The sequence below is a fragment of the Microcaecilia unicolor genome, chromosome 7 (assembly GCF_901765095.1).
Source record: "Microcaecilia unicolor chromosome 7, aMicUni1.1, whole genome shotgun sequence".
Lineage (NCBI taxonomy): Eukaryota > Metazoa > Chordata > Amphibia > Gymnophiona > Siphonopidae > Microcaecilia > Microcaecilia unicolor.
In genome coordinates this window covers 135,417,415-135,431,414 of record NC_044037.1, presented here as the reverse complement: position 1 = coordinate 135,431,414, position 14,000 = coordinate 135,417,415, and the positions used below count along the sequence as shown (strand labels likewise).

The window sequence follows — 14,000 nt, the reverse complement described above, 5'->3', positions numbered from 1 at the left end:
GAACGTGCATCTGTTTCTACTGTCTGCCAAGAGCCATCCCAGTTACTATTGGCCATGGGCCCCAATGGTCCCATGATAGAGCCCCCAAAAAGGGACAGTGCCACTACTCCCAAAAGAACCCAAAAAACCATCGAATAAGGTGTCATGAGTCGAAGAGCAGCAGCCCAATGGGTTTCCGCTGATTAGGAAGCCACCTCGCTTACAACTAACCACCCCAATGGGCCTCCAGTGGTTAGGAAGCGTCTCCGCTTACAACAAACCACTCAAAAATTTATGGTTAGGAAGCCGACACGCATTACAGCTAACCGTCCTAAAATATTGAAAGGCCCTAGTCAACTAGTCCAAAATGGCAACTTAAGGCATTAGACGTCTCTGTATATCCCAGCGCGCATCTGTACTAGGTAACTCCTATGTGGGCAATAATCCAGAATAGTGGAAGCAGGCCATTCCGAAAATGGAATGGAATTTCTGCTCAAAATCTAGTAATTGAGATACCGTCATCCATCGAAGGGTCACTGACCCTTAGATGGGTGTAAGCCCCAGGCATCGATATCAAAGCCAATGGTTATAGCGTGACACTGGTAGAAAAGAAAATAATAAAGGTATAGCATATCCCAGGGAAGAGCCCCTGAAACATACTTCAGAGGTGGTAAAATAAGAGAGGAGAAAAAGGAAATAAATATTTTAAAGCAAAACAAAACACATGTAAGCTCATGGGGGAAGGTACAACCATAAAGGAGCCATTAGTCGGAACACATTAGCCAGAACAAAAAATGTGAAAAATTCCACGTTCATCATTCACTAGACAATATATTTTCCACTCAACAAACCACGAGAAGGAAACTCAAAAGCATTAGAACAGCTGACAGTAAGTAAGCCTGCAATGCAAGGGCAAAGTAACCGGACGGAGCGGGAGACCATCAAAAGATAAGAATATTAATTACAAGACTTTTGTAGCATAGTGCATGCATGCTGGGTTAAAGCAGTTGTGAGACAGAGCAACCACCAAGGAAGGGAGGGGCAGTGCCAGAGGAGAGTAAGTAAAAGAAGAAAGTTTTAATATGAAGGACAGCTTATCAGGACTTATTTGAAGAGTCATTTTAGCTAGAGCCCATAGCGGAAAGAGAAAGGAGCTTGAGGTAAATCTTGTGACTGAAACACTATAATATATCCGGGCTAGCCACCTGCTGGAAAAAAACTGCTAAGGGTTAAATGTTAAAAGAATCATCAAATTGTTTATGCAATCCCGAATATGCAGAAACCATAAAATACATGCAGCAATGGCAGGGGCTCTACCCACTTGAAAAATAGAATGTAAGGGACGTAGGAGAAAGCCCCAGGTAGAAACAAATTGAAATCTCTAATCTTAAGAAACAACTTCAGAAGTTCAGGCTGACAGACTGCCAATAGATTCAGTGAAACAGGAAACAAGTAGCGGAAACTGCTGCAAGAAATAATGAGCATCTTAGAAACAGTTTCTACAGGAGTGCAACAAAAAAAGTTTAGAAATTAAGTTAGGCAACATAGGGCTGCAGAAAAGACGCTAGCAGAAAAGCTTCCCAGACTAGCAGCAGTGACAGGCTCACTGAAAAAGTCACGGAGATGCCTACTAGATATGGGGAGGGAAACGCCCCAGCCAAAAAAGGGGAAGTGTGAGAAAATATGTCGCAGCAAAAAAAAAAAAAAAACAAACCTTGTAGCAGCTACCAGCAAGTTTAATATACCCAAATAGTGTTTAGACAGAAATGAAGTGTTACACATCAGCTGTAAAGCAGGTCACATCAAGCTATAATATAGATGTTAAGGTACCAGATAAAATAAACCAAGAAACTTACAGTCTTCAACAGGAGGGGAGGGGGTATAGAGAGTGGAGGGAGAGAAAAATTCATATATGTAGCAACAGAGGAAGTGTTCTCAGGAAGTATCTAAAAAAGGGACTACGCAGGAGAAATAGAGATAAGATTTAGTATTGAGAACTCCTCTATTAAGGGAAAAGAAGCAAACTTTTTAAAAACTTTATAACCACATTGTGGAACACGATAAGATCTACCAGGCTGTTTCTTGCAGCATAAAAAAAAATCTGTCTCTGAGTTTTAACGAAACCGGGCAACAGATTAGATTGCCAAATGTAGCATCTTAATTCTGAAAGTCTCAGAAACAGTTTCAGAAAGAGACCAGAAAGCAAAAGTAAAACAGCAGTTTATAAATTCAGCCAAAAATTACGTTAGTAAGGGCAACATTCAATTGGAAGATAAAAACAACAACAGAATTTTAGTCAAGATCTATAATCAACCCCCACTTTGACAAAAATTCTGGTGGCGTGTTTAAATCGAACGCGGTGTCACCAGTTATAATATAGGGGTTCAGAGACCTCAAATCTGACTCCATCTCTAAATAGCACTAGTACTGGGGTAATCAAGAAGTTGTGAAGTTCTAAAAGGAATTGCCACTAAGAGAGACATTAGGTCTAAGGAAAAGATACCAGCCTTATGACAAACTGGATTTAGATTACATGTTATACAATGCAGTGAAGGATAGCCTGATACAGCAAAAGCATTTATACTTACAGCTTCTGATCATAAAGTGAAGTCCACAGAACATCATTTGGGATGAGGAGTTTATTTGCCAAAATACAAGTCAAATCAGTGATTGACAACAGGCACGTACAATCAATTAGTTATAGGAATATAATAATCCAGCTGCAAACAGGTGTTATTTAGTTCCTAATCTTTTATAATTTCTTTTACCAATTAAAGGTTTTACAAGGGAAAGCAATTAGGTAATTTGTCAATTCTGCTGGACACATTGGTTTCCCTTGGAGAGAGAGAGTGGCAACCCTTCTCTCTAGCTTAAACCAGGAAATACTCTGATTTTTATAGGTGCCCTCAGGATATGGATAATATGACAATAGATATACCTGATTGGATCTATGCTAATGTCATGGTTGTCACTGATTGGCTCATGCTAATGAGTAGCTTTTATCTTGCTAACATGGTTTTGTCTTTAGCTCGCATGACCACAAATCTTAAGCAAGACCCTGCATCCAGCTACACCTTTCCTTTCTCACACCATGGCTGACCACAATGTCACTCTGTCCTTTGGACCCCCACCTTTGTGTTTCCTGTTGTTCTCTTTAGAGCTCCAACACTGGGAGTTCAAGCAAGAGTCACACAGGCCTGTAAGCTTCTCCCTCATTTTATAGCCTGAACCAAAGTCTAGGCAGGGGACCAAGGCTCATAGCTGTAGCATTTTTATACATTAGTTTAGGGAGATTTTTCCTGCTACTTAAATGCATGTAAAGACAAATGATCAAAAGCCCCGTGCTGTTCCAAACAGCACTCTAAAATAGCGCTGGAACAGCGCGGGGCTTTACTGCACCAATGATCAGAGATAATTGCATGCAAATTTAAGCACGCAATTATCACCGATCATGGGGTAGATGTGCGGGTGAATTGTACATGAGCATGCGCTCAGCACAATCCTCCCGCACTTGTTTGACAGGTCTGGGCTGTCAAAAGCCTAAACCTGTCAACCACAGGGATTGGAGGTCCATGGGACCACCAGGCCCTGACTACCCCTGCCCCGAGGGGGTTAGGGAGGGGGGCAGATTGACACTGGACCACCAGGGACCCTAGCCAATGCTGGGGGGGGGGGGGTTGGGAGGGCTGGAGACCCACCGGATCGTCAGCCCTCCCTGAACCTGGGGGGGATTGTCGGGGGGGAACCAGCGGTCCAGCAGACCCCCAGCCCACCTGTCACTGGCAGGTTTGCTTGTTGGGGGGAATGGGGGCCTGCCAGCATGCAAATGCATGCTGGACAGGGCTCATCATTCCTCCCCAATGATCTGCAAACACTAACACCAGCTCGGACCTGGCGTAGGGTTTGACGCAACCAGCGACCCAATCTTTGGTGCGCTGGCTGCTGATCATTGGGGAGCAGTGGCGTACCAAGGGGGGGGCGGTGGGTGCGGTCCACCCCGGGTGCACGCCACTGGGGGGGTGCCGCGCGCCTGTCAGCTCCGTTCATTCCGTGCTCCCTCTGCCCTGGAACAGGTTACTTCCTGTTCCGGGGCAGAGGGAGCATGGAACGAGCGAAGCCGACAGGCGCGCGGCACCCCCCCAGCAGGTAAAAATGCACCCGGGGGGGTGTCCTTTCGCCAGGGGGGAGGGGGGTGTCCTTTTGCCGGGGGGGGGGGGCGCACTGCACTCGGGGGGGGGGGGGCATCGGCGATCCACCCCGGGTGTCAGCCACCCTAGGAACGTCACTGTTGGGGAGGAATACCTAATGCCCTGTTTAGCATGCATTTGCATGCTACTTGCATTCAGAGCCCTCAAGCGCGTTGTTTCACGTGCTCGAGGGCTCTGATCAGGGGCGGTAGCAAACGCTGGCGCTAGTATGGTGCTAACAGCTTCTAGCCCCGGCGTTTGCTTCTGATCATCCCCCTGGTAGAGTGTAGCTGCTCTACAATGTTTTAGTAATTTATTCAGGGCTCACTTTCCAGCTAGTGGCAATCAGCTTTTTGCTGACTGCCACGGGTGTTATCCCTAGAAATTCCATGCCGGGCCATGTCTGGGCACCAACACTGAATTTCTGGGTGTACGAGAGTGCTTAACTGGATATGGTGAATTGCATAAAGATAGGGCAGATTTTTATACGGCCCTATTTATGCAATTACCTTGGCTGGTTAAGAGCAGAATCAACCCTGGAACACCCCAAAATAGCTGATTTCTGGTTGGGTACTAATCAGACATTTTCAGCGACACTATCTGGTTAAGTGCCTATGAATATACCCGGTTACCCTTGGACAAGAGATTTAAAAAGGCCAGAAGCCTCTCCTGGCTGTTAAAAGCATTTTAAGTATTGGGGCCTTGTTTTTTTGGTTTTTTTTTTGCAAATGAATTAAGTACAGTTTAAGATTTGCATTGTTATTGGTAGGAGTACAAAATGATGCAAAAACAAGTCTAATCATACCCATTTTTCATGCTGCGGCTTTTAACTCTACTTCAGAAGTGAGCAATTATGTCATTAACTGTGACCTTTTATCCACAGAAACTGGAAAATGAGTGCAAAAATACAGAAGAGAACTTTGAAAAACCACTGACCACTGCAAGTAAGATTCTCAATGTGTGCACTGAATTTCCTACTGATAATTTAATATGTACCTATTACACTATTGGATGTAACAAAAGAGAGGGAACAAAGTACAAACTAAAGTCCAAACAAAAAAAACAGCACCACGGGCCTTTAAAAATGGAACATAGTTCTTTTATTTTTAAATTACTATATAATAATATATGAGAATGTTAAAATATTAAATGCAATGTTAAAATATTAAATGCTTTAGGTGTTTATATAGGCTTATATATGTATGCTTGATGAGTCTAAATATTAATCTTTGGTTTTACTCATTATATTTAAAAAAATTTTTAAAAATATATTATTTCTATGTTTTGTATTCTATGTAGACCCCTGACGCAGGTGCTAGTCACCGAAACACGGCCCGTGTCGGGTCTTTTTTTGTCAAGGCTCATTCATTAAAGAACTGTGTTCCATTTTTAAAGGCCCGTGGTGCTGTTTTTTCCTATTACACTATTACAATATTCATACTTTATAGAATGACTTGCATTTTTCTGGAAAGAATAGTCAAAAACAAAATAAACTTTATTTTAATCCTTTAAGGCAATGGTGGGATGTGGACAAGGTTTAGATCATATTATTTAGTCAACATTGAGGCGTATTTTCAATGCACTTAGTCTTTCAAAGTTTCATAGTAACCTATGGAACTTTGTAAGTCTAAGTGCTTTGAAAATGAGCCCTATTATGTACAGTAGAACATGTAACAATGAGCACAAATCAAAGCATGAAGGAGCAAGAGAACAAAAAAAATAAATTCAAATATTCTTTGAAAAACATATAAAAATGTGTGTCTAAATTCAGCATGAATGAGGGCTCCTACCCAGTTAAAGGGGGTAATTATCAAGCTGTGTTAGGGCAATAACCTGCATTATTAGCCCCATAACATGACAATGGGTTCTAACACAGGAGATATTTACGTCAATACAGGTTATATAGTAATGAGATACAAAACACACAAATGCATGTAAAGCGTTACTATGTATAAATCATAACATGGCTTACGGGGAACACCAGGTACTTTCCACAAACCACATTGTGGTCATAAAATAATAGTAAACTAACCCCCGTTTACCATGCCTGGTGCATTGGGCCTCAAAGCCACAGGTTGGAGCTTAAAGGCGCTGTGTGCTGATCAAAATCCCCCTCCCCCTCTTCACTGTTTGTGAGCCACCTTGCAAGCAGTGTTATTCCAGCAGCCCAGGAGCATTGGGCTTCAAAGGTGCAGCCAAATGTTCCCTGGCTGGAGCTTAAAGGGACCAAGGTACCAGTTAGAACTCTCCCCCCAAAACCAGGGCCGTGCCTAGGGTCTCTGGTGCCCCCCCTGCAGACTATCAGTTGGCGCCCCCCCCCTCCGTCTAGCAGAGCAGGAACAGAAGGGCGCAGGCAAGTAAGCCGGACCTCAGGAAAAAATAGCACTGTATGTATCCCTCATTGATAAGTCTCTGACTCTAAAGTTTAGCAATTTCATTAAAGCAAAATGTATTTTCATAACCAAAGATTTCCAACTCAAAATAGGAATGCTAATTCAAAATGTGAGCAAAGTCCTCTTAGTTTCCAAAGATTCTTTTTCTAATCTCCTTTGCACCAAAGGATATAATTCAGATCAAACATTTATCTCTGATCAACTATCTCAGATCAAATATTTATTTCAGATCAAATATTAAGGTTTCCTTGCTTTCAGTCACTTAAATCTACCTAGCCTTTATATAGCTTATAGGATTTAAACACTCAAACTGAAATTCACCCTTTTCTATTATTCATAAACTTCAAGTAATCCTGAAATATTCAGATCCTTTTCTCACTAGAGAAACCTCAAACTTCAATCTCCACCAACCTCTTTTCATTCATATTTTCTCATTTACCACATAATCAGGCACTCTTTTATAATTTCAGTCAACACACACAGGAACTCACAGCTGCATGTCTCTCTTGGCCAAACCGACAGTCAGTTGCTGTCTCACTCTGTTCCCTTCCCAGCAGATTGCTAACAGAAGCTGATCATCCAATCAGAGAGCTCTATTTGAATGCAGATTAACATACAGACACTGTAATGGGAATTTTTAGTCAAAAACACTAGATAAACCCTTTGTTTTTGGATCAAACTTCATTCACACTTTTGATCAGAGCCATGACCTAACATTAAGGCTGTAAACATTTCCATCATTTTTTTATCCTTAAATATGCAAATGAGAACTTCCCAAAAACGGACTAATTTGCCTATGATTTAAACAAATCTGAGCATATGACAACCAAGTACAGACTCCCAGCACCTGAATTCTGCAATTAGATTTAATGCAAATACTTTTAAAACTTATTTTTAGCACTTTTAAAATTTCAGGTTCTCTTTAATTTGAATGCTGTTCAAGCTCTGAAGCTCACCCTGAGTGAGGAGTTATCCCCAAACCAAAGCATATATAGCAATCTGGTTGCGCTTTCTCTCAAATAACTTGAAGAGCCTGCCTACCTCAGTGAATTCTGCTGTGTTGCTATCGCTTCCTGTTTGCCATGAAAAGGATGGCAGGAGAGATAGGAGAATTGCAACTTCAGGTGAAAGATTTTGCAAGTGAGCAGAAGGCAGGGACGGCAGGGCAGCGGCACCCCCCTGCCTTGCTTACTGCATCGGCACGGCCCTGCCCAAAACACTTCCCCATCCCACTAATCACAATCTCCCCACCCTCTAATCATAACACTCCCACCCCCCAAGGGCCCCTCTCTACCATTGAGGGCCTAATGGCCCTGTACTTGGTGGTCCAATAGTCCTAGGGCAGGAGTGATCCCCAGCCACTCATGTCCTAGTGGCACCATCTCCAAAATGGTAGTAGTCTTGTGCTACTACTGATGACATTTTGGATATGGCAGTGAAAGCTGGAGTGACTGGAGATTGCTCCTGCCATAGGATTATTGGACCACCAGATACAGGGTCATCAGGCAATGTTCTCTCTGTTTTTAATGGCCCATGTGCGCAGATTTTCAGCCTTGATGCAATGTGTACAGTATAGCCTATGTTCACAATAATGAAAGCCAGCAAAAATATTGTGCACAGAGCTGCTAGGCATGTGCGCTCCCTTTCTGACCCATGTACACATGCAGGAGCAGGAGAGAGAAAACTCCTGCGCCGCAGCCGAGCCCCCCTTGGAGGGCTCTCAGCGGCCCTGTTGAGGCACTACATCCCATATAAATAATGTTACATTAGACCAAATGTGATAATAGTAAAGTCTGAACAATTAGCCAGAAGATGTTTACTTCAAAACATGATCTAATGCGTTTCAATTTCCACATTAATTTAAAAATTTCTAACTGTCAATGATTGCACATGTGCATCAAGAGTCAAAGGACTATCCAGAATAACACCCAAGAGCTTCAATTGGGGTTCCAGTTTATAATTAGGCCCATTAATTGAAATATGGTCCACTGAACATAGTTGATGAGGATGACTAATCAACAAAAATGTGGTTTGTGGTTTTATCTGCATTTAGTTTCAATTTTGAAAACTTGGCCCAAGTTTCTAGACAGTGCAAAACTCTTTCAGCTTTGCTTATGAAGAATCAAAAGGAGTAGAAATCAAAGACTCGACCTGGCACCATGTTTCGGCCAAGTGCCTGCCTCAAGAGTCTTAATAAATGTCACAAAACAATGTGTGACCAATATAACATGTGCAAAAAGTGCAGCAGTCTTTAAAATGACTAGGATACACTTCTGGAGAAGAAGAAAAACCATCTCTTTTTGTGGATAGTCTGACTGCATCGTCGTTCTTCATTGTGTGTGGATTGGAAGTGTCCTGTTGCATACACTACTCCTTTTCATTCTTCTTCAAGATCATAGTGTTTCTGTTCTCCTACTTTGGTGTGTGTCTCTCCAGGGGCTCAACTTTGCTATAACAGTTGATATTTCTCCATCAAAGGGAATACAGATCGGTATGTCATCTGCATAAATGAAAATGCAGAAACCCAAAGACTCCAATTTTAAATCCAAACAAATCATCAAATTAAAATTAGAAATAAGGGTGAGCCCTGAGGAACCCCGCATGTTGGGGTCCATTCCAGGGAAAGTTCTACTCTCATCTTCACTTGGTATGTTCCTTTACTCAAAAAGCCATTAAATCACTGTAGCACTACTCCTTTTATTCCAAGGCAGCTCATTACGTTTAATAAAATGTCATGCTCCACCAAGTTAAATGCGTTTGACATATCGAACTGTTAACAGCAAAACTCTTTTACCCATACTAGTTGCTTCCCTAATATTAGATATCAATGTTGCTATAATTGTTTTGGTGCTAAACCCGCTTTGGAAACCAGATTGGAAATTATGGAGAATGTTATACCTATCTACGAATAGCGACGATACCCTCCATCATCTTGTTTCAAATTATATACCAGTGGTTTCTATACCACTTTTGATAAAGTGAATTGAAAGATTCTTAGGTATCGGTATTAATATTATTTTACCCTCTTTTTCTGGAAAGTTGCTCTTCATAAGAACTGACCTCACATTTCTCAGCATTACATATAAATGTAGGTGAAGCCATTTTCATCAAAACATTAGTATGGGAATCTAGCATACAATAAGATGCTGAAAAAATTTTCAAGTAAATAGCTGTCATGTGAGTAGAAGGTAAAATAAAAGTGGCCCAAAGTTCTATCTGCTGCCATTCCGTCATGCACATTCAACTCCCTATCCAACTCTAGCAGTTTTATTGGAGCCAGCGAGTCCCTAATCTTGTCAATCTTAGATTTAAAATAAAGTGCTAACTTCTCTGCATTTGAACTTCCTTTATCTGATATTTGAGACTCATATGTTTTATGTAGTTTATTCACAAACTGGTACAGTGACCTAAACTACAATTTACCCTGACCAATTTGCTTGCAGTAATGTAGCTTCCAAGTCTCAGAAGGCCCTGCCGTGGTCGAATACCTCAAGCTTGCAGTTCACCTTTGAGCTCAGAGGCAATTAAACTAACCTCACCTCCAAAGTTCTAAACTATGGAGAGGAAAGAAAACTAAAAGGATTTTGGACCCAGTCATCAGACAGATGGTAAGTACAAGTTATTATTTGGGGTATAGAAAATGTGGTGTTGCTAACACATTAGGTTCTTTTGTTGCATAAACATACATTTAAACGTAAACTAATAACAGAAATGTCCCTAACAGGTGCAGTAGTACAGCTTAAGAACAACAGTGAAACCATCAGATAAGTATTAACCAAAGTATCGTATTTGCTCTGTCTTACTCTATTGTTATAACTTTTCTTTATAGTGTATGTCTCAAGAATTGATTCTTTTTGAACTAATTTATGTCTTTCAGGTGTGAACACTCAGATTCAGTCTCTAGGACAGGTAAGTCAAATTAAACTCAGTGACTGTGTATATCTCAAGAATTGATTCTTTTTGAACTAATATTTCAGGTGTGAACACCCAGATTCAGTCTCTAGAACAGGTAAGTCATATTAAACTCAGTGACCTTTCAGTGTCCTTTCTTTAGCTGTGCATGGGAGTGCAGACTTATCTTTGGTGGTCTTTTTGGAACTTCTTCTTTCTTCTCCTTGCTTTTACATTGGAGCTCAGATTCTTTTCTTCCAGTACAGGGACCTACTGCCTCACACTTTAAATAAAATCAACAAAAAAAACATTCCTTCCTAACAGCAGGAACAGCCCTAGCTGGGATCCAGGGACAACTGTGGCTTTCTAACTAACAAAATAAATAATAATTGTGTAACCTTAAATAGTTTTTCTATTCTTTTACTGAGTACCCTAACTAAGGAAGGGCACTCTTCACTGGATCTTGTAGTCACATTGCCCACAGCAACTTGGTCTCTCTAAAAAATCATACCATTCTCCACACTACTACTCAAGCAGACCATGCAGCATACATATGCTGCAAGTCCAACCTTAAGCTTTAGAGACCAGTTTCCTAAGTGGCTTAACTGAGATTAATACAGTCACACAAACTTGTTTTACACAATCATGCACTTGGTCTGTCTACCACAGTCTTAACTTGCAAAAGTTTTAAATAGCACAGAAAAAAACAAAAATCAGGTTTAGTTCTTTTTTCTCTGCTCAAATCCAACACCTTTCTCCTCTAGCTTACTTCATCTGCACTCAGAGCTCAAACACTTGCAGAAAAACTTACTTTCACATACTTTCTGTCTCAGAAATCCTGTCATGCAGTCAGAATTTCCACACATACATCTTCCCTCTTCAGTGTCTTCAGCCCCTCCTCCACTTCTTGGCAAGCAATTGCCAAGGGAGACTGTGTTTCTGAGTCACCAGCTGACCTCTGTAGCCAATCAGGTTTCAGAACACAGGGTGTTTGCTGCATGGACCCTAATTAGCATTTTTTCACAATCTCCATTTTGGAAAATAACTTTCCATAGCAAAGAATAGAAAAGTTATATTTTTAGAAAAGTAAATCCATATAATTTCTATACAATTTGATCAAAATATCTTACAATCATTAGTGCCATCAAACTACACATTTATACCCTCATGATCAAAAGCAAACGCCAACGCTAGAGGCTGTTAGCGCCATACTAGAGCCCTCGAGCACAGGTAGCATGCAAATGTATGCTAAACAGGGCTCAGCACATTCATCCCCAATGATCAGCGATCAGCTTGCCAAAGATTGGGTCGCTGGCCGCGGCAAACCCTACGCCACCTCTGAGCTGGCATTAGGATTTGCCGATCATTGGGGAGGAATGGTGAGCCCTGTCCAGCATGCAGTTGCATGCTGGCAGGCCCCCGTTCCCCCCCAAAGCAAACCTGCAAACAGGGGGCTGGAGGTCCGGTGGACCTCCGGTCCGCCTAACGATCTCACCCCCCCAGGTAAGGGACATGGTCTGTAGCCCTGCCCAGCATATCCCAAGATGCACGGGGCGGGGCTGGGTGCCGCCATTTTGCGGCATCATCAGCCCAAAGAAGAGGAGGGAGGCAGGCTGCGTCCCTCCTCCAACTGAAGGTAGGGGGGCCGGGAGGGGGCTAGGGGGCTGGGAGGGGGTTGTCCTAACACTAGACCACCAGGGACTGCTCGGACAATGCTGGGGGGGAGTTGGGGTAGGCTGGAGGTCTGCCGGACCTTCATCTCCCCCCCCCCATCGCTCGCTGGGTGGGAGGGTGTTTGCTGCAACCACCATGGACCAATTTCAGGGGGTTTTGGGGGGGCTGGAGACCCACCGAGTCTCAAGCCCTCCCTGAACTTGGGGGGGGGGGTGGGATCGTCGGGGGGACCGGAGGTCCACTGGACCTCCAGCCCCAATTGCTCGGGCCTCGGGGCAGGGGATGGGGCAGATCTTTCAGGTGTTTGACAGGTTTGGGCTTTTGACAGCCCAGACCTGTCAAACAAGTGCGGGAGGATTTAATTCGGCCAACTGTGCAAGCCATCTTTGCTCAACAGCCTGGATTTTTGTACTCTCAAGTGGGTTGTGATCTGTCCATACCACAAAAGGCTTTCTCGGTTGCGGCCCACTTCAAGGCAAGAAGTTCCAATTTAAATGCACTGTAAATTTTTATCATTCCTTTCTGACTTTCTTAATCCTCTGCTGGCATAAGCAATCACTCTCTCAACCCCATCTTTCACCTGGCTTAGAATTGCTCCCAAGCCACTATAACTTGCATCAGTTGTCAGCACCAATGGGTTGTTAAATTTGGGAAATTCTAAAATTGGAGATGACGTCAGTTTTTCCCACAGCTTATCAAAGGCCTTCTGGCATTGAGGAGTTCAGTTGAGAGGGGTCTCTACCTTTGACTTCTCTGTCTTTCCAGTTAATTGGTGAAGCGGAGCAGCAATTTCAGCAAAATTTGGGATGAAGCATCGGTAAAAGCTTGTGAATCCCAAGAAACTTCTTACTTCTGTCTGGGTTGTTGGCACTTTCCAAGTTTGTAATGCTTGGATCTTTTCTTTGTCAGTAGATACTCCTTCCACCAAGGAATTTTACGCTCTTACATAGTAACTTGCATTTTGCTGGTTTCAGTTTCAACCCACATTCGGTCAATCTGGTGAACACCTTATCTAAACGCTGCAGATGCTGTTCAAAAGTTGAAGCATATACTAAGACATCATCCAGATAGAGCAGCAGTATTTCAAAGACATATTCCCCAATCACGGTCTCCATCAAGCGTTGAAAGCTTGCTGGGGCATTACACAGGCCAAATGGCATCCATGCCCATTCTAAAAAGCCAAACAGAGTTGTGACTGCTGTTTTTTTCCATATCTCAAGGGTGCATCCCCATCCAAGGATGTAAACCACTTTGCGCTCCCCAACACATCCAGAGAGTCATTGATCCGGGACAATGGATACGCATCTTTGATTGTTACAACATTGAGCTTCCTGTAGTCCACACAGAAGTGCAGACTCCCATCCTTTTTCTTTATAACAACTGCAGGTGAGACCCATGGACTGCAGCTTTTTCTCAGAATGCCCTGGTCAACGAAGTCTTGGACATGCTTCTCAAACCGATCAAAAATCTGTGGGGACACTCTCTGATAGAGTTGTTTAATAGGTGCCATTCCTCCAGTGGTTACCTCATGAGTTATGAGCATGGTATACCCTATATCAGTATCGCTCTCAGAGAAAGCATGGCGATGCTTCCATAACAGCCTCTTCAACTGCAAAGACTGTGATTCATCCAGCATCTCCCAATCAACATTTACTGGAGGAAGTTGTTGCATCCATTCCTCAGCAATGTTCTCAGGAATTTCTTCAGTATCATCTCCTCTCTGCCTGGTGTCAGCACTTCATTTGGCTTAAATAACTCTGCCACTCTGGTCCTAGTAGATAGAACAATGTTTTTCTCACTCACATTCATCATTCTCACAGGCACAAAGCCTCGATTTGGACTTGCTAAATCGTTAGCAACAAATACTTTATCTGAC

At 42.7% G+C, this 14,000-nt stretch overlaps 1 protein-coding gene across 3 annotated transcripts in view; it reads left to right on the top strand.

Annotated features, from left to right (window-relative positions):
• Positions 1-14,000, top strand: part of C7H21orf58 (chromosome 7 C21orf58 homolog) — an 872,003-nt gene that overhangs the window by 39,360 nt on the left and 818,643 nt on the right. For all 3 annotated transcript variants that reach the window (XM_030210678.1, XM_030210677.1, XM_030210676.1), the window contains exon 2: positions 5,050-5,110. In XM_030210678.1, coding sequence (XP_030066538.1) covers positions 5,050-5,110 — 61 coding nt within the window. The remainder of the gene's footprint in view (positions 1-5,049; positions 5,111-14,000) is intronic.